This window comes from Polypterus senegalus, chromosome 11 (assembly GCF_016835505.1).
Source record: "Polypterus senegalus isolate Bchr_013 chromosome 11, ASM1683550v1, whole genome shotgun sequence".
Lineage (NCBI taxonomy): Eukaryota > Metazoa > Chordata > Cladistia > Polypteriformes > Polypteridae > Polypterus > Polypterus senegalus.
This window is the reverse complement of record NC_053164.1, coordinates 104,243,619-104,265,717: the sequence shown is the minus strand read 5'-3', so window position 1 is coordinate 104,265,717 and position 22,099 is coordinate 104,243,619. Positions and strand designations below refer to the sequence as shown.

General features: G+C 35.9%; 1 protein-coding gene across 6 annotated transcripts in view; it reads left to right on the top strand.

The window, feature by feature from the left end:
- Positions 1-22,099, top strand: part of cald1a (caldesmon 1a) — a 304,498-nt gene that overhangs the window by 246,310 nt on the left and 36,089 nt on the right. For all 6 annotated transcript variants that reach the window (XR_005635608.1, XR_005635609.1, XM_039769419.1 and 3 more), the window contains 3 exons: positions 3,509-3,761; positions 11,867-12,013; positions 21,327-21,370. Coding sequence is in view for 4 of the 6 variants with exons in the window: in XM_039769419.1 (XP_039625353.1) it covers positions 3,509-3,761; positions 11,867-12,013; positions 21,327-21,370 (444 nt within the window). In the remaining 2 variants the exon portion in view is untranslated. The remainder of the gene's footprint in view (positions 1-3,508; positions 3,762-11,866; positions 12,014-21,326; positions 21,371-22,099) is intronic.

Below are 22,099 nucleotides of genomic sequence, written 5' to 3'. Positions count from 1 at the left end.
AGTAATGATCCACAGATCACAGTATCGACAGTGAAAACTAGCATAATCCCCCTATCCATCATCTCTATGATTGCAGTGCTGCAAACTTCAAAGGAGAAATGGCGGTCTTATGCTGGGCATACACTGCACAAATTTTAGAAATTGCGGATAAGTGACTACTTACACTGCACAACAGAGTCTCCAGTCGTATATCTGCTCAAACTGTAAAAACACATTCAGTCCATTTGACATGCCACAGACTGTATGTGTACATGACAACAAAGATAAGAGCTGTGTTCCTGACTCTGCCATACTGTGCCCTGAAAGTACAAAGAAAACATAAAGGTGTAACTAAACGATTGGATGGTTGAGGCACAGACAATATGGTCTGTCTGTTTTACAGAGAGAATTAGAGGTACGTAGTCTGTAATTTACCATTGTGGTTATATCGGGTTCTTACAGTAAAGATTTCCTTAGATGCTTTTGTTGGTGGTGATTTTGTTGTATATGTGTTGCTGTGTGATATTTAGAGTTTAGATATCTAAAATTAGAAAATTAGCATAACAATGGATTGCAGTGTACAATATACAGCAGTCCGTGTACTATGAAATTTGACAGCAATATCCGAAAATTGGGTTGTGAAACTGCTCACTGTCATGATTTGGTTTTATGCTGATTGTTTAATGTGATTATGTTTTTTTATTGGGCGTTTTGAGGTTGAGGATTCAGTGCCTTTTATTAATTGCTTATAGGTTGTAATGGTTTCGATTTTGTGTTTTGTTTTGTAACATCTTGGACACCATTTTGGATCCTCAGTCTTCGTCATTTGGAATTTCTGTCATTAAATTTGCTTCCCCCATTTCTAGGTGCTTGACCTGCACTTAGTCAATGCAACAGCATAAAAGGACGCTAGGAATTCAGTTCCTTATCTGATCTGCGGATTCCAAATCTCTCATAAAACTTTGTGTTACTTCTCAACCTCAAATTTTCTCTTATTTTGATTTGTTCTTTTTGTTATCCGTCCCTTTTTTTTTTTTTTTTTCGTTTTTTTCCTACATGCAACTTCCGGTCATGCTTAAAAAATATATCTTCTGGTTCGCTGACAGAACGCTAACATGAGAGAAATTATTCTGATCATAAAACAGGCCAGTCATAAATGCAATAGGGGATTTTCAACCCTTCTCATACTGCATGTGAAACATGGTCAATGAAGTTCAAATTGAGACCATCTTAGAAAATCAGCCAGTGCACTGCAAATCTATATTGAAATCGTGCCAAAATCACACAGTGTATACCCAGCATTAAATAATGGTGCTAGAATTTGAAACAATGAAATGCTCTGTGCTGCTCACTCTTCACATTAATACATCAGTGTAACATATAGGGTACTGGCACTTCAAGCGTTGTTTTATATATACCTTGGGATTTAAATGAGGACTAGAAACATCTAATGAAAAACACAAAAAGAAATGCTGTGCTTGAGTGAATGGCATAAAGAAAAAATCATAAACATTAAATATTGATAATAATATGCCCAAATTGCACATTATTACTACTAATTACTTGTTTTACTCAAGTTTAATTGTTTATAACGTGTTCTAGAGTTAGCAGCTCAAGTAACCTAATAATATTACTATTACTTATTATTACATATTACTTTATCCAAAGTGACTTACTACATTTGAGATTCAGTTGGTTGAATTTCATTTGATATTTTTCAAATGGGTGCACAGGCAGGTGAAGTATATTACTTATGGTCACACAGTGCTAATAGTGGAATTTGAACCCACAACCACAGGATTTTATGTCCAAAAGATCCACGAAAGGAAAAAGCATCACATATCTTAGAATTTTTTTTTTATTCCTTAAGCTTCCGACAATCTACCAGGTGTCATCATCAGAGGAAAATTATTAAACATACAAGAATCAACACTTGCAAAATGGGTAAACTCTAGCACAATTTCCTTGCACTTAATTAGTTACTACAAACTGAAAGTTTTAGATATACTGCTTTCTTTTGATATTCCAAATCAAAGATAATAGTTATTTAAAATAAATCATTTTAACAGAACATTTATATTCATGTATTTCAAATAACAATATACTGTATTATTTACCCTATACAAAACCTGGCACCTCACATGCAAATAAGGCGCCTTCAGCTGGGAGAACTTTTTTCCCCGAGTTGACCTCCGTTTTCCAGGGTGGGATGGGATAGCTTGCTGCTTGTGCTGATCAACACATTTACAAAAGAAAAGACGCTGATGGAGATGTGTGAAGGATTTAAGGTGAGCCAGGATTATGAGTTTTTTCATAGGCTTCAGGTATTCTAGTGTTAAAGGCAGAAGTAAAATTAAGTAGAAATTAGATGGTAGGACAACAGTTTTTTTTCTTGGCTGTAATGATGTCAGTCTGGATGGACTCAGTCAAATTATTAAGTAACCAGTAACGGCACACTGCACTATAAGGTGCAGTAAATACACTTGACTTGAGCAATCCTAGTTTTCATGCTCTTTCTCTGTACGTTTAGCATTTGTTTGCTCAGAGGTTGATGCGCTTGCTGCTTCCTGAGCAGCTCTTCTTTACTCCACCCTAGTGGTCTACGTCTTTTCTTCTTTCGTCTGCATCTTTTCACGTTAAAACTGATTAAGTCAGTGTTTGTGTTGTAATTAGTTTTCTTTAATTTTTCACTTAAGCTAGCACTTAAGTATTCAATCTGCCTTAAGAGTGATTTAAGATATCAAGAGGTAGGGGAAGTGATGGCGAAGGTGGTAGGGAATGAGAACAGCGCCCTGCTGGTCACTGCCAAGACTTGATTCGACAACAAAATAAAAATAAAAAGAGGAATAACCTTGGAGGTCAATCATCACCCTGAAAGCGGATATTAGATGTCACATAGTATCAGGTCAATAGTTCAAACGGTTTGCGAGCTACATTTGATTTAAAATCCTGGACAGACAAACGAACAGCCACAGTAGCGTATTATATATGAAGATTGTCATAAACTTTGAGCTGGTAAAAAGCATTCTAGAATTTCAGAAAAGAAAGATGACCTAGATATTTTCTTAAAATTATCGAGAATAGAATCCTCAAATGATACATTTTGCAATCTAGATGGCAGCAGGAGTGAATAAAACTAAAGGAAGAACTTAAGCTTTTATGTGATGAATGGCATAACATGAGTGCAAGAAGACTTGAAAAAATGTGCGGATAGAGAAAACATTCTTGCTGATGCTATAGCCAAAAACAACTTCCTGCTGCCTGACTGTTATGTCTTAGTCTTTAAATACCAGTCATATCCTTTAGAGCAGAGTAATATATTCTCTTAAAGCTTGAAAGCTGAGATTTCTAAAACCTCAGTCTGCTAGAACACTGTCAGTAATAGGAAGACCGGGTGTGTTGAGTTTCCATACTAGTTTCAATGTCTCAAGTCTTCATTAATAATAGGTAAGACTGGCCCAGATAACTATATAGAGTTCTTTGTGCATTGCCAATTGTTGTGACACAAACGTATTCTATGTCACTGCAGTGTGAAGTCAAATCCTGAGACAGAGGAGCAAGATGCAGTTGCTCGGCTTGAAGCAGAACGCAAGCTGGAGGAACTACGTCGTCGCCGGGATGAAACAGAAAGTGAAGAATTTGAGAAGCTGAGGTTAAAGCAGCAAGAAGCTGAAGTTGAGCTGGAGGAGTTGAAAAGAAAGAGGGAGGAAAGGAGAAAAATCTTGGAGGAAGAAGAAGACCGCAAGAAACAAGAAGAGGCTGAAAAGAAAGCCAAAGAAGAGGTAAGACTAGATTTTCACAAGTAATTAAAAAATCGTTAACGGAAATTATGCAATAGTGTCATCAAAGTAATTAAACAGCTTGTGTAATTTATATCAGTTGAATTGGGGTGCTGTCTACAGTCATTTTTTGTTGTAAAACCTGCTCACACCCAGTCAGAACTTTGTTGTTTATCGCCTTGATAATCCAGTGTAACCGCTAGCTTCTGTTAAGATCCCATCTCTTTAACAGTCTCAGACATTATCAGTACTTTTAATGAATTCAGTAGTATGGTAGTGATACAGTAGGTTTGAATATGCTTTGTTTTATTGTAATTCTTTTAATTGTTTCCTGTGTGTTGATCCTAAAAGTAGTTGTTAATATTTAAATATTAATAAGTTAAAAAATTAACAAGTTAAAAAATGAGTGAGTGGTGGTATACATTTCTATGAAATGTAAAATTTACACTTGCAGGAATTTTTAGAAAATAAAGCACTGAGGATGGAAAGGGTTAACTAATGAAGTGACTTTTCATAAGCAATGAGTATCAACTTCTAAAGAAGAATTTGGCTAAATTGGAACCAACAGCCTTTGAAATGAAGGATGAGATTAATAAGCATTTAACCTTTGACTTCAGTTTGTCAAACACATGTAAAATAGAAGAGTTTAATGTCCAAATGCCTGAAGTAGCCCTTTTTTGTTTGAGTCTCTTCAATATTCATTGTTTTTGCTTACAAATAATACAGAATTCATACATTTTTCCCTTTCTTCCTGTTTATCTGATATTATTATATTATAAAGTCTTTTCTGTATATGGCCAGTTAAGAATGGCAGTTTAAAAAGCATTTTACTTCTCTGGGTGCGATAATCCTTCAAAAATTACAAGCTGGATTCTTTGCATTTAGATAAATTGAGCATTGATGAGCTGAGCTGAATATTTTTATTTGCCTTTCTTGAGTCTGTCACACTTCCATAACTAATGAACTAAAAGTAATTTAGGCAGTTTCCCCTAAATTATGACTAGACCAAAGTATTGAAATAATGAAAGGAGAAATAAATGTTAACCAATGCTTTATTTTTGTTAATGTTTTGGAACAATCTTTTCATTATCCCACAAATAAAAAAATGTCTATATGGATACCTTGTATCTTTGATAACTGTCAAACCAGACTGGCTATCTTAAATGTGTTTGTAGTCATTGTGACGATGTGGGTTCTGCTCCATGCTCCCATCCGCTGTTCAGGAGTCCTTGAACACAACACCGTCACCGATGAGCTAGACAGTGAGGCAATAACAATAGAGCAAGGGGATGGTGTATAAAAGTGCACAGTGCTTTTATTTCAACAAAACAAAAACAAGGTCTTCAATTAAAGTGCAGTGATTCACCAAAAGTCTTCATTAAATAAATAATCCATTAAACAAAACGGGGAGGTTTAAAATCAATAAATAGAAAAAAAACACAATCCTTTAAAACGAGGTTAAAATGTTGCTGGAAGCATTCTTAAAACAGTGACACCTCCGGTGTTTCTTTTACTCTAATGTTTCTCCTGCTTCACCCGTCTGGGCCCTGCAGCAGCAGAGTCGCCCTCTCTGCAACTGTCCTTTCTCCTACTTACACGGGTCTGGAGGTCTCCGATCCCTGGCTTCGGTCACACACTCATCCCAGGCCCGAGACTTGGTTCTTGCCGAACGGCCAGGACACACACGCTGGGGAATCCACCACCAAGCCTCCCGACTCCCGCTGCCTATCCGGTCTTCTGCGGCCAGTCGCCCTTCACTGGTCACTCCCGCTACTTGATCACTCAGCGGGGAGCGACCTCTACCATGACTCCTGGGTGTCGGCCTAACACCCAGGCTTCCACACAGCTGCCTGCGAGCATTCTCTCACTCGCTCATTCGTTCTCCATCCACACACCGGCTCTCTCTCTCTCTCTCTCACGTCCTGCTTTCTCCAGCCACCTCCGTCTTTCTTTTTTTTTTCTCTTTTCCTTCCTCTTCTAACCGACTTGCGCTTCTATATATTGAGGGGCCATAGCAGCTGCAGCACATTATTAGCCCCAGGAACAATCGCGGATGTGGGCAGTTCCTCACCTGTGCACTAGTTCGCCCCGAGATCCGCTACAGCCACCACGCCCCCTCACTAAGCCGCGAGCACGGTGATTATTTAAAAAAACTGGCTCTTGCTTAAGAGAGCAGTGGACCCGCTATACCACATTCCACCTCCCGTAAGACTCCAGTTATATGGGAAGGCAACTCTCCTGCTGCGGGGCGCAGACGGGTGAAGCAGGAGAGACGTTAGAGTAAAAGAAACACCGGACGTGTCACTTTAATTGAACACTTTGTTTTTGTTTTGTTGAAATAAAAGCACTGTGCATTTTTATACGCCATCCCCTTGCTGTATTGTTATTGCCTCACTGTCTAGCTTATTGGTAGCATTACCGACGGTGTTGGGTTCAAGGGCTCCCGAACAGCAGATGGAAGCATGGAGCAGAACCCACATCGTCACATTTGGTGGCAGCGGTGAGATGAGCTAGCAGTGGAGACAGAAGAGGAAACAGAGCAGCAAGTGGCATTGGTGACAGACATTTTTAAAGAACCCACGTACCCAAACCGGAGGAGGACATTTTATTGGACGGAGCTTTTTATGGGCATTTGTTTATTGCTGGTTTTATTTGTTTTTTAAAAAAGCAATATCCTGCTTTTATGAAGGGGGCTTGGGTTCGTCTTATGGTGGGGTTTTGTTTTAGTGCTTTTATTGTTTTAGTGCAGTGTAGAGTGGCCGAGCTGTGGACCTGGGCTCCAGTTGCATTGGTTTGGCAGTGATGTGGAGCCTTCCCATGCAACTGGAGTGGTGATATGTGTCCACAGCTCTTCCAGCAAAGGCCGTTTTGTTTTAAATAAATAATCACCGCACTCGCGGCTTAGTGAGGGGGCGTGGTGGCTGTAGCGTCTCAGGTTGATCTGTGGTGTGGGCATTTCTCACCTAGTGCACAGGTGAGAGACTGCCCACATCCGTGATTGTTCCTGGGGCTAATGTGTTGCAGCGGTCATGTCCTCTCTGCATATATAGAGAAGCCCGAGACGGTTAAGGGAGAAAAGAAGAGAATCAAAATGGAAAAAGAGAAGGAAACGAGGTTGCAGGAGGAAGCAGGAAGCAGTGAGGAGAGAGAGAGCGAGCAAGTCGGTGCAGCAGGAAGCGAGCAAGAGCAAGCTTGCAGCAGCTGACTAGGCAACCTGGGTGTTTGGCTAACACCTGGGAGCAGTAGTGCTTGTGGTCGCTCCCGCAGAGTTTGTTTTGAAGGGCGGGAGTGACCGAACGGCGTAGTACTCTCCGCGGAAGGTAGCGGGAGTCGGGACTTGGGACATGGTGTCCCCTACATGAGAGCCTTGGTCGCGGAGGAATTCCCAAGTCACTGTCAGGGGGGAGCCGACCGGAGCCAAGGATCGGTAAGGCGACTGACAGTAGTAGAAGCAGGTACTGAGAAGGTCAGCTGTAGAGAGAGCGTCTCGCTTGTTGCGGGGCCCAGATGGGTGAAGCAGGAGAGACGCTAGAGTACAAGATATACCGGGCTTATCATTGTTTTAGCACTGCTTCCAGTGTTGTTTTTAACCTCATAAGAAAAATTTTCTGTTTATTGATTTTAACATCCACAATTCACTTTATTGGATTATTTATTTATTGAACATAGAAACACTGCACTTATTTAATCTGAACTTCATTGAAATAAAAGCACTGTGCACTTTTATACAAGGTCCCCTTGCTCTATTGTTATTGCCTCACTGTCTAGCTCATCGGTAGCATTACTGATGGTGTTGGGTTCAAGTACTCCCGAACAGCGGATGGGAGCATGGAGCAGAAAACACATTGTCACAGTCATGCTGTTTCTTATGCTCATTCACAGAGTAGCCTTTAAGCAGTTTATTATTATTTGAGTCTGGGTAGCTGACATATAAATTGTCCAGAAACTGAAACTCAAATCTAAGTTTATTTCAGTTTGTTTCAAATTTAGCACATAAAATAGGCACATCATTTCTTTATGTTAAAATCTGGTACAGTAAAAATGAGAAAAGTGTCACCATTATGCAAAGAAAAAAAATTTTCTTTGTCCACTAGGAGTGGGCGGTATAGTCAAAAATCCTATCACGAATTAAATATTCTGACAGTTTTACTAGATTACTAGTGTAACATATTTGTATATACTTTTCAGACTGAAACTTTTCTTAACTAATACATTTATTACTGATCAGCTGCGCACACACTTGCATCCTTTATTTCTTAAAATGCATCTTTTAACGTTTTACTGCTTAAATGGTTGCAGTAGTATGTTTTCACCTCTCTGGCTAAAACAGATAAAAATGCAGCTTCTGTCTCAGTCAATTACTCATGTAGCCAGATTTAAAAATACATTGTCAAACCTGTTTTAACCAGGGGTCTGGAGCCAGCATCAACTCATCAGTCACATTTAAACTACACATCACTATGGGCAATATTTTTGAAGAGGCAGGCTCTTTTATTACACAGTCGCATGCAAGTCCATATACAAAGATAGCACTTTTAAGATGCTAACACTTTGACATAAAATTACATTTCCTGTTTGTATGGAGTGAGTTCGCTGTCAAAAATCATTTGTAATAATTTATGACAAAATTACATTTCACATTTATGAATTACGCTTGCACTTCTCAAACTTACACTTCATTCTGAAAATTACACTTGCGATTATCAAAATTATCCTTGCTTCTGAAAATTAAGAGTATAATTTTTAAGTGTGCACAAGCTGTCAGGTCCTCGCTGTGGGTCGTGGAATGGGGCGGAGATGGAGCTCAGGAGGCAGGGTTCAGAGCTCAGAGGGGCATGCACATACACGGGCAGAGTTAGGATTTCATAACCGCCTATACTATATAACATTAGATATGGGCGGCTCTGAGTTTGTTTGTTTGCCGCTGCAGGAGATTAACTAAATCTGCCAAAGCACTTTCCCACCAAAATGAGCGGTTCATAAAATGCTGCGTAAGATCCAAAATATTAAGTTATTATACATTTTATAACGGTATAATAAGGAGAAAGAATTACTGTGAAAACTTACAGATAAGATGGAGTGGGGATGATTTCAGTTAGTTGGAGGATGTAGGTACAGTAGATGATACATTGCATGCCTAAATGGGTCTAATATGAGAGCAGATGAAGGAAAATTATTTCACTAAACGATGATGTTTTATTTGATGACAAGAGGAAGCTGATGAGGGTTTTATACTAGAATAAAGAAATAAGTAGTGGCTTTATAATTAATGTATATGAGATATATTTGAAAATATTTAATAATTTGCTGTGGTTTTAGTGTTAAATTATTGTATTATTTGAACAAGATCAACCCAAGATCATAAAACAAAATCTGTCCACTGCCTGTAAGTTAGTCTCAACAAAACACAATTCTTTTTTCATCCTTTGGCCACATTCACATTAATATGAAACAATGTGGAAATGTGTCTTAAAAACAGTTAATGCATTACAATAAAAATCTTCACACTCAAAAAATTGTGCTTCAAAGCACCATAACTTGTGTGAAATAAACTAATGTTACTTAGGTGTTACCCACAAACTGTAATAATGTAAGAACCTGTTAACAGTTTATTTAACAGAAGAAACAAACTCATTCTGAAATGTATAATAACGTAATATTTCGGAGCTTACGCAGCATTTTATCAACTAATCATTTTGGATGGAAAATGAGGATCTGCTTAGGCAGATTGAAATAATGTCCCTACAGCGGCAAACAGGATGGGATGGGGTGAAAACCTCAGAGCCGCATCTAAGTATGCAAACTCAGATAACATAATATGGTGGATCTGAAATCCTAACCCCGCCTGTATATGTGCATGCCCTTCTAAGGTCTGCGTCCCCGTGACAGTTTGTTCACACTTGAGAATTTTTAGAAGCAAGTGCAATTTTGAGTGTGAAATGTAAATTTGTCATAAATTATTTTTGACAAAGTTCTTACTCCATATATTTCCCTGTGCATGCACAGATTTGCACATTTGGTGGTAGAACATTTTTTTACCTGTAAATGTGTTTGTATGTTTTCCACTAATTTTTATCATACTAGTAAAACGCATTACATCCATAACACAAGTTCTTTTTTATCTTTCTTTCGAGACTTTCCATTCTTCATATTGATTTCTCTCTTTTGTATTTTATTTCCTGTAATAATCACAGATGTTTGATATTAGCACTCCCAAACATACAAGTAAGGATTTCACTCTTCATATTTCAATACATAATATTTGTGAAGTTTTAAGTACAAAGTTTTTTTTATCAAGGTGTGGGTGCAGAATCACTTACAATGTCTGGGTAGCCTTTTTGATCTACTGAACCACTATCTAAGAGCTCTTTCTAATGGCATTTGTGTCGATATATCCTTGTTTTGTCTCAGAAGGGCCCATTATTCAAGGAAATTTCCATACTACATGCTCTTTTGAACAAAATGCCCAGCCCAATGTGTAGTGGTTGGTAACTTCATGGTACTAGCTGTTGGCTTATTTAGGTTCAACAGACCCTTAGTAAATCCTCCATGGCTCAATTTCTTTCTCTCTCTCTCTGTGGTGTTTCATCTGAGTCCCCTTGCATGGCATGAAGGCTAATTGCCCATAGTGGTGTCTTAGCAATAGGATTTTTCTCATCAGCATTTACAAACTTAAAATAAACCATAGTTACCATAAATTCATTACTGTGTATACTGTATGTATGGTTATATTAAGTGAGATACTATTGCTTTATTTACCAGTGGCTGATGGTCTATAATAGAGTGCAGTCACTAAATCATTAGATTTCTTCCTTACTGACTTAATGCTTAATGATTCAGACATGTTCTTTGCTTCTCTTGACGCCTTAAGCCTAAATATGGTTTTGTCATATAGTAGTACAACACCCCTCCTACCTTGCCTATTTTGCATTCGCAACAATGCAATCAAATACCTAAGAGGAGTTAATTTTAGGCACAGCAACATAAATACGGAGTTGTTACCTATGTGACAATGATTCACAGTCCCAAAGCACACAACACACACAAACTTTTATGGTGCAGAAATAATGCATTTTAATGGCACTGTACTCTACATTTTCCTTTTAAATATTACTATGAGGACTCCTGTCAAGGTTTCAGTGGAACTCCTTTATTTAACAGATGTGAGGGAGCTTAGACATACAGTATGAGTGCCTGTGTTCACTATAGCAAGTGCTGAGAAATATACCAGTATTTTAGCTTATAAAATCTGGGATAATTTTCGTGACATAACTATAAAAAATATCGTTCCACACCAAAAAAGATTTAAAGAAGGGTTAAGTCCATCTCACACTCTGTACCTTGTATGGATGTAAAAGGTACGAAAATATCCAGAACAAATTAAAAGTCTTTGGCAAAACATCTTATCATTTATTAGGCACTATTTATATAAAATGTACAGTTAATGAAAGAGGTACTGTAAATATCATATGATTTTAGCATCTCTATAGTGGAAAGTATTTTCTATATAGAATGAATAGAATACATAGAAATAAAATATTTTGCATATTATTTCACAGGCTTGAAAATCCATCCTTGCATTCATTTTCTAAACCTGCTTAATCCTGAAAGGGTCACAGGAGAGCTGGAGCCTATCACAGCAACCATAGGATATAAGGCAGGAATAATCCCTGGGCAGAGCAGCAGTCCATTTCAGGTTGAAAATGCAGACAAATACACATATACTAGGGTCTATTTTGCATTATTAGTCCACTTCACTTTTATGTCTTTGTGCTGTGAGAGGAAACCGGAGCACCCAGGAGAGAGAACATTACCAACTGGAAGGCCGCAGTAACAGTTATACTTGGATGTGAAATCTGAAGGAACTATTGTAGTTACCATAGTGGACTGTCGTTCTGAGTGCGAGGGCATTGTTTCTTATGAACTGTATGTTCCCAAGGGTTAGTAACTGTAAGAATAGACAAAATAAAGTTCTGACAGATACTTAAACATAATAATGTGAACTCCCAGTAATAAAATTCCACATATTTGTAGCTGGGTTTTGTTTTAAAGAGAGAGCTCCCGAAAAATCTTTTTTTCATTCATTTTCATGATGAGTCTTTCTTTAGGAGGAGAAGAGAAGAATGAAGGAAGAAATTGAGAGGAGACGAGCAGAGGCTGCTGAGAAAAGGCAAAAAATTGCTGAAGATTCTTCATCAGATGGTCAAGAGAAGAAGCCATTTAAATGTGTCAGTCCACGGGGATCTTCTCTAAAGGTAAATGTGGTTACTGCTTTTATAGTGGAATAGAATAAAAGAAGATCAGATATTGTCCAGCAAAACAAATTTGTTGAAATTCATAGTGCTGCTTTGTTGATTTACAGCTAGGCATTTTTCCTTCTTATAGTAGTCTGTATTACAAGCCTTTGTTACAGAGTTTTCAAATGAAGTGGAAGCATTAATCACTACATTTGGTACCACTTTGATATTAGTTTCTAGTCTTTCAGGGCATTAGTAGCACATCAACATAAAAAACAATGTATTGTTATTGATAGTATAAACAACAAAAATAGTAATGCATTATATTTAGTTTGTGCTACACTTATGCTACTTTTTTCCTTAAAGATATTTTTCCCATGGATGTGTTGGCATGTATCCATTGGTTTGCATTGTTTTGTTTAAAGTACCATTCTGTGCTCTTAATTTAAGAAATGACTCATTACTAATTTTGGGCTGTGGTGTCACCAAGTCAGCAGGAATTCTAGATTATTCAATGTTATTATTCCAAGTAACTGTTGACTTGTTCTGCTTTTTAATGGGGTGCAAGTTAGCAGTTCTGCCAAACAGTCCTGTGTTGGTGTGTGTAGGTTTTCTGTGTGTGCTGTGGTTTCTTCACACATCCCAGTATAGTGGAGCAAAGGTTGATTAGTCTTTCCAAATTGGTTCTATATGTGTAAGAGTTTAGCTGTGCCTTGTGCTGGTCTGCCATTTCCACCAAGAATTGGTGTCTTTCTTGTCCTTGCTGGTGCCAATGTTTGTTCTGGCTCCTATCAATATTATAGAACTCCAGTCTGAAAAATCAATGAGTGAATGAATGTTTTTTTTTTAGGGAATGTGACATTCCCCAGTAACAGAACTGATTGTTTCTGCTGATTTTATCAAAATTACAATCATATACATGTACTGCCAAATAGAAGTAATAAGGCAAGCAAAATATCTGTTCAATAAATATAAAAATGCTTCTTTCTGTGTAGTGTAAATTCTAAAAGGCAACACAACTTCTTGGCAATGTTAGTTTTTATTCTTTCTAATTGATTAGAGAACTTTTTCATGTGTGGGCACTCTTCTTTGTTAATTAATAAACATGGAAACTTTTGAGAGGTCATAGACAGCAAAATGTCTTCATGGACACATTATCATCTTCAGTCAGGTCACTCAATACTGTAAATGTTGAATTACACTTGCACTGCAGATACTAAGAAGAGTGTACATTAGATCCTCCAAGATGTATTTTGTTGGAATCATTTTTAGTTGGGTAATATTATGTTAAATTAATGTGTTAACATAGTTATGTTAAAATATTTGGCTATATATTGTAGTGCCTTGCTGCCACAGTGATTGCTGGTGTGGAACGCCAGTGGCTTCTCACTCTTTACATTGCTCTTTCTGCAAAAGAACAGATTGTTGTTATCATACTGGTTAGAATTTAAATATGACTTTAGCAGGTTTGTTGGTTTTAGGCTACCTGTAGATGGCTCTTAGGCTCCTTATTAGCATGACGAAATGCTATCTTATACTGTTAGTGACTCATTCCCTGGCTGAGCCAACATGTCGGCACCATACAAAATTATCATATCGAATGCACAGTTAAATAGGTATTGAAAGGTTCTGTTTTAAAGACTTATTTAACCTGTGCTCTGCCTTGCAGTTGGCAAGGCATGGATATAATATAGTTTTAAACCCTGTAACTGTAACTTTAGTAGAAGACACAATATAAAAGTAATGTAACTTTAAGCATAGAGCATAACCGAAATCTGACATGAGAAAGCTAACATTGTAATGACATAAAGAAGAAATCACTTTGATTCTGTTTTATTGTGATTTTTTTCTTTTTAGAAAAGTTTCAGTAAAGTTTTTGTTTTTAAAATTAACTTTATTGGAGTGTGGATTGTCTTTTGTTATGTGTTTGACATATGCTACCTCGTCAACTAAGTAGCTGCTCAATTTTGGGAACCTGAAACATATACACTTTTATTGCAACACATTTATGATAATATTGTTGAGCTTGTGTAGGAAATTATGAACTACCAGTAACGGTGCACTGCACAATAACGTGCAGTGAATACACTCAACTTGAGCATTCATAGTTTTCATACTCTGTGTCTGCATGTTTGGCATTTGTTTGCTCAGAGGTTGATGCTTCCTGAGCAGCTCATCTTTTCTCCACCCTAGCAACCCACTTCTTCTCTTCTTTCGTCAGCATCTTTTCGTGTTAAAACTGATCAAGTCAGTGTTTGTGTTGCAGTTGTTTAGTACGCTTTCCTTAATTTTTCACTTAAGCTGACACTTAAGTCTTCAATCTGCCTCAAGAATGATTTAAGATATGAAGAGGTACAGGGAAGTGACAGCGAAGGTGGTAGGGATGAGAACGGCGCCCTGCTGGACGCTGCTGAGAGTCAATTCTACAATAAAATAAAAATAAAAAGAGAAATAACCTTGGAGGTCAATCATCACCGCAAAAGTGGATAGTAGACATCACGTAGCATATGTGTACCAAATTTCAGATCAATAGGTCAAGCGGTTTGCATCCTACTGGTGATTTAAAATCCTGGACAGACAAACAAACAGCTGCGGTAGTGTATTATATATAAAGATTATTTCAACAACAAGGCACTCCAGAAAGTTTGCATTTATTTGGGAGACTGAAGACATAGGGTTTATGAATGCTCTTTTTATTCTGTACCTAGCAATAGTTTCTAAAAATCATTCAAGTTTTACTTATAATCTTTCAACTTTATTTTTTAAACCAACTGCTTTTTGTATTCCACAGATTTATTTCATTGTGCTGTTCACTGTATGTACTATAGGTATTCAAGGAAAAATGCATGGAGTGTTTATATTGCAGTGCTTCCTTGCAGTGAGAGTGCGTTTTCCTCTTGCATATCATATTTAATGGATGAATATGTAGCATTCCTTCTGGAATGTTTCAAAGTTCAGTGGTCTCTCGTACTTTGAATGATTCTAACATCGAACATTCCAGAGTTCAAATGCTAAATTTGAGAGAAATTTGATCCAGAGTTTGAACGATTTTTCTGCCTTCAAACTGCATGCTCTTTGCAAAAATGCAGCAAAAGATAGCGCTTATGCAGCAAGCGTAAACATCTGTTGTGCACCCAAGTCATCTCCCTCTCTCACTGTGAAAACATATCTTGCATTACGCTCATGTGTTTTCAGTGCTTTTTTTCCAATTTATTTTTGGTGTGTTCAGTTATATATGTAACTAGTAACTATCAATCACGGTATCCACACAGGACATCACCATTCTTCACTAAGGTATGATAAATTTTCATTTTATTATACAGTATTTATGTATTTTATTGTTTTCATATTTTATTATTTAAGTTATTTAATTTTGTTATTTTTCACCTTACAGTATGTTGATTTGCTGTTATAAGTTTATTGAAATTATTGTTAATTATTCAAGTATTGTTTAGGGTCTGGGAATGGATTCAAACACCTTGTGAAACAAATTAAATTTGAAGTACTAGGCACCACTGGATGTTTGAAGTTAATGTTGTCAAGTATCTCTTTTATGGTAACTAGATCTTTTCAGATGGGCAAATACAGTGTATGTAATAAAAGGATATCAAAAGACTACATGCTTTTTTAAAATTTCAACTTGTTAACACAAGATGTTAGACCACTTTTAATAAGATTTTGTAACCAGAAATACTCAGTAACTGGTGAACAAAGGGACCATATGTATGGTTGGGTAAATTTCAAAAAATAAAACTTCAGTTAGTGTGTGTAGAGTTTTGATATCTACTGTGCATCCTATCTCATGAAAAATATATGTAACTTTTAACAAAAAAAATACCAAGTACCTAATTAAATCGCTACAGCAAATATAAAATACCAAGTGTCTAAATGAATGGCTAAAGCAAATATAATGTGTGTTTTGATAAATTATGTAGATGACACCCAATTAACTTCCAGGCATTGCTGAGAACATTTAACAAATATTTTTCTGCATGACTGCTCCAAGTCATGCCTTAGTTATTGGAGGATCACTGATTTAAATGTTAGTAATGCTATCTGTAAATGCATGTCATATCATTTATGCATTGTGCATGTCAAGATTTAATTCAAGGCATCTTATCACTATAACTGGAGATCAAAGCCACTATTATTAGTACATGAATTTGACGCCAACATTCCAGTGGTACAAAACTCCTACACCATGTTCAGCAAACACAAAAAATAGAGCCTACTAAATAACCTTAATTCATAAATATGCTCTGAAAACATTTTGTTCATATTTTGTAACTTTTTTCATAAACATGTCAGTAGTATATATTTCAAAGACAATTGAAAATGATTCTCTCATGATTTGCTTTACCACATATTGTGTTTTCTGTGCAAAAAAGTCAATTAACAGACAAGTGTAGCATTAAAGAGATGGACTTCTATTACCTAGGCAGTGTCTGTAAGTGGACTTCAAACATGGAGTGAATTATTTGCTGCAGTAGCACACTACTAAAAAGGGGACAGACATATTGAAAAATGTCTTGTTTGATGCTAGAAGAACAATATTAAAATAAGAGAGATTTTTATACTTTATTTGGCTATCACATCTGCTACTCATATTGTACTAACTTTAATATAGTTACCGACAAGAGAATATTATTTGTGTCAGTTACGTGTATTTTAAAAAGAAAAGACAAAGTGGACTGAAGAAGGATTGGGGTGCTAAGTAGGAAAAGCTAACTTTAATGCAATTTTGTAATTAGAGTTGTTAAGACACTGCTGTGCCTTTTTTATGGTAGTAAAACATGAATATGATTCTACTTATGGCTATCTAGGATAAATGTTGAGACCACAAAGATTTTTAGAAAAGTATCACAGGTACAGTAAGAGTGACCATAGACAAAGAGGTAGACAAAGTTAAATGGGGGTCTCAGACCCTCTGCTAGATGGGCGATTTCAGAAATACAATGAAAGCAGACAGACACATAAACCCTCAGCCGGCTTCTAACACTGTCTCCTGTGAATCATTTGGGCCAGTGGCCCTCAACTATCAGTATTCATGGTCCCCAAGTGCCTACAGGTGTTTGTCCCAACACATGCACTTGCCTCAATTAAGCAAGCTGCTATTTCCCAGTTTCTGTGTTTTTTTTAAACCACTTGGAAATTACAAATGGGTTATTCTATATTTTTACTGGAATTTATATGTGTTTAGATGGGTAAGAATACCCTTTTTTCTTTTAAATATTTTTTAATCTTCTGGTTATTTAGACAATGTTATGTTCAAGTGGGTAACACTGAAGTAGCTGCTTCTTTCAGAGTCATTTGTGCTGGTGTTTGCTCTACTCATCATCCCTTGTTGGTATTTAGGTGCAATTAAGAAAGTTTGATTAAAAAATAAATAAAACAAAGACAGCTTTTAAAGATACAAAAAACATACATTTGTGTCTTAATTTCTTATAAGTGTAAATGTGACACTGCTATTCTTTACTAATGCAAAATAACAGGAACAAAAGGGTCAGTTAATTAAATATTGAGATAAATTAAATGATTATCTGATTGAAAAGCTGTTTGGAACAAAACCCTACAGCTGCCTTAGTATAGCCCCACTGGGCTATTAGTCATTCTACATTCTGTGTTTTGCTTAAGATATTTGGTGTTACAGTCGATACGTGTTTAAAATGTGATTTCTTCTTTAATGATAATAATCACTTTTACCATCAGAATTGTATGGTACTAAAGTATTGTACAGCAATTTGGATATACCAATAGAATTCACTACAAAATACACCTGTGGCACACTCTTTCATAAAGTACATTTTGGGCTACAAAATCAAATGCTTTTTAATTAGTGAATTATATTAATGTGTGAATTTACATTTTTATCAATAACAGAAACGCCATATTGAGGTTTAACGTTTCATAAGATGTTGTTATGAAAGTGTAGGGTATGTTTGTATTTATGATTGTATTTTACTTTAGTGGTCAATAAAATAGTGATTCTAATGAAGTACAGCATATACTGTGGCTTGATGCACTTCAAGAAATGCTCCTCATTATTCAGAGATACTTAACAAAAGCTTCAGATCAACTACAGGTAAAATTCTGTTACAACGAACTGCCAGGGACCTAAAAAATATTTTGTTGTAATGAAAATTTCATGGTAATGAGATTCTGTATTTGTCAGTATAGTGATTTCTTTAACTTGCATCCATGCATTTGCAATCATTCTTTCGCGTTAATTTTCATCTCCTCCTGTCTACAAATTATGCTGATGAGAATTTTTCTCAGCATTCCCTTGTGATAATACACTTTCAAGGTGCGAAAGACACCTAAATCCATTGGCTGAAGCACTGCTGTGCCATTGGGTGGGAGGAATTCAACGCAAACATTATCTAAATGTGGAAGCATGTTGTGGGCAGCACAGTTATCAATCAGAAGCCTAATCATCCTTTTCTTCTTCTTCATATTGTAAGGTTTTTGAACTCTTTTGGGACCCCCCCACCAAACGGGAACGACACGCTGAAGTGCGTCCCAAAGCGCAATTGCTGCATCTGTGGAAGATGGCTTGTCCGTTGCCGGGGCAGGGCAACAGCAGTCTCACAGCACTGCAGTAAAGTTCAAATCCTAAAGTATCTTGGTCACGCTATAAGTCCCTGTCTTGCACACGAGGCTGAGTCTCAGTACTTTAGCAAAACCAGCTTTATTCATCTTGAAACAGGAACAGCACAGTTATTTATTGTAGTGGGATATGCCACTTTCCTATACACAGACACAGAAGTCAGGCAGGTCTGGGCTAGGTTAGTGGCCAAGTAATACTGATCCCTGCATTTACAATGTTCCTTGAATTACCCATCGAGATCTTTTCTGTTTGCTTCGGTGGCAAGCTGCAGCAGAGCTGTGAGCCTGCTGTTGCCCCAGCAAAGGATGAACAGTCTTCCACAGACGCAGTAATAGCACTTCGAGACGCTCTTCAGTGTGTTGTCAAGTTGGGGGAGGTCCCAAGAGAGTTTAGAAAGCTCACATTTTCTTGAATGAGTGCCGCATTAATAGGAATTTTTCTTGAACGAGCATCACTGAACCACATAAAAACTGCTTTTTCGACGTCTTCAAGTGCAGCAATTTGCATACATTTGTAACCTTTTTTTGGTTGGTCTTTTAAAAAAGTTGACAGTGTCGATGGTAAAACTCTGAATTCGCTGGCAACGTCTTTTTTCTTTTTGCTGGAATCGAGAGCCGCAAAAATGTACTTTTTTTTTCTAATATGAACTGTTATCGTTTTTTCGTGTCTGCCATTTCTATAGAAGGGTGACAATGAGATAAACTGCAATGGATATTTTTCAAATGTTGACAAGCAATAATCAAAAGGTTGTCACTGAAAACAAAAATAGCAAATAACACAGTACGTGGAAAGTTTGAAGAAAGAAAAAAAAATGTACAATGTTTGTGTTCGGGGATCGTTGTGGACAACTGAGCTGCGACCACAGAACTAACTGCTCTGTGAATGATTCATTCAGGCATTTCAAGGTCTTTTGGGCTTTTCATGTAATGAATGTATCTGCTGAATGTATTTTGTAGTAACAAGTATTTTCTTAGATTCGTGTCAAGGAAACTGTCGGGACCATAAAAATATGTCGTTGTAATGAAAATTTTATTGTAAAGATCTTCCTTGTAACGGAATTTTACTTGCAATTTGTTTCTGAACTGAACAAAATTCAATAATAGAACAATAAATCTCTCACAGCAGATATGTTTGAGCAAACTGTATCAAAAGTAAATAAAAATATTATCCAGTGTTATGTATTATGCAAAAAAGTTCAAATAATTTGAAAACAAAATATTTGTCACTTAAAAGTGGTCATGTAAAATTTTATTCTGCAGTTGACTTCTGCTCATAATGCTGTATTGCGCTGCAAACACTTTGTTGCCATCTGCAGTACACATTTTAAAAAATATACATATGGCATATACTGTATAACTTTTTTTCAAAAGGTAAAGCCTTCATACAGTATGCAGTTGTCAGGATTTTCTTATAGTTTGCAAATATATTGTTCTTTTCATATGCATGACATATGAATTTTCTATGAGTGAACTAAAATGCTTTGTAAAGTTAATGGCAAGTTTCATCTTTTACAAATATTTAGTTAATATTTCCTCTTATATATTCCTCTTTGTTTCAGTAACAAAACTGAAGCAAAAGCTGTTAGGTGAAACAATTGCCTGCCTTAGCAATTCTGACACCTCCAGTATTTTCATCTTTATCACCTTTATGGTACATTACACTACCAACTCCAACTTTCTCTTTCTATTTTTTCTGGACTCTGCTCCTACATGCCCCAGCATGCCATTTGAAAAGAACATATATGGTATATCCAGTTGTCAATGTTATATAGTTGCCTTTTGCCTATGTCAATTAAAATGTTCAAATACTGCAACAGAAAACTGTCAGGCAGTACCAACTGCAGCCCCTATGACCTGATTCTTTAAAATTTTATTTAGTTTTGATTTTTTCTATTTTAAACTCTTCCCCTATTAGTAAGTTTTAAAATTGACATTACAAGCTTTAACTATTATTAAGTTTTATGTAATAATAATTTCATGAGCTAAGAAAGGTAACATATTTGTTAAGAAGGCCAAACCATTATTGTGCAATTACTGTAGTCACACTGTGATAAAAAATAACCACACCTGCCATGAATCTCTTGAAACAAAAGGGAAAAGGTCAGAGTTGTCAAATTTATGTTCATCTAACTAATAATGTCTCCATATTGAACAATAATTATGGTCTCATTGGTGGTATAATTAATTAATCCACTTTTATACCTCTATATGTATGCATGTATGTATGTAGGCTATGTGTATGTATGTATATATATATATATATATCTCATATATAAATATATATATATCATGTAATATATAAATATTCATATATTTACACGAGGGGGAGTCAAGCTAAAGTAAGAAAATAGGATTTATTAGAAAATGGAACAAACCTTAATAAAACTGATAATGTCATTTCTCAATGTAGTCTCCACTCTTCTCAATGCACTTGCACCACCTGCCTGGAAGTTCCTGGATTCCAGTAGAATAAAAGGTTTTGTCTTGTCCTTGCAACCATCCATTTTCTAACTTTATCTTGACTCCCCCTCATGTGTGTATGTATGTATGTATGTGCGTGTGTGTATATATATATATATATATATATATATATATATATATATATATATATATATATATAAATAACGGTTAAACTAGATCCATAAATGAACTGATCCTTAATCTTTATTTATCTTTATCTTTTTCTACCATATCCATAGTAATGTTAATGTGTTTGGTTTAACAGATTGGAGAAAGGGCTGAATTCCTCAATAAATCAGCACAGAAGAGGTATGTTTCATCAGTCTTTAAATTATATATTAAGTACTTTAGACACCCTCTAGAGAAGAAAGAACTATTTCATTTTAGAAATGCAAATATTTCATCATGATTAACACATTGATGCTCCGAATTAGCTTGGCCAACATTGACTTTTAAAATTGCTTTCCTTATGTAGAAAGAAATGATAAAAAAATATTTTTTAACCTTTTATATACTTTGGTGTTTGGTATGTGAACTGTAAGTACTTTTTTTTTTATTAGTTTTATAATCCTAACAATATATTTTGGAATACAGCACATTACAAAACTAAAATTAGAAGATATGTTCATTATATTTTTTACTTGTTTTCTCTCAATCATGATATTCAGCTAAAATAAAAGTGGCTTTCCCATGTTCATTAATTTAGTTCAGTTATATTTTTTTTCGTTATTTATAATAAACATTTTATTAAATTTTAATTGTATATATTTATTGTTGCCGAGTTTTGTATGAACGCATGCTGTATAAATTGTGTGATCAGCTGTCTTTACCCTTGGTAACATTGTCAGCCAGGCATTTTGTCATAGTATATATTTTTTATTATTAAAAAATAATAGTATATGTTGTATTATTAAACATTAACTGTATAAATTAAATATGAGACTTTTCTGGCAATCTTTTTTTTTTGCAGCAATATATAGATGTTAATTCAGATATAAAATTAAAAAATTGTGAACCCAATAAAATGTATGTATATAT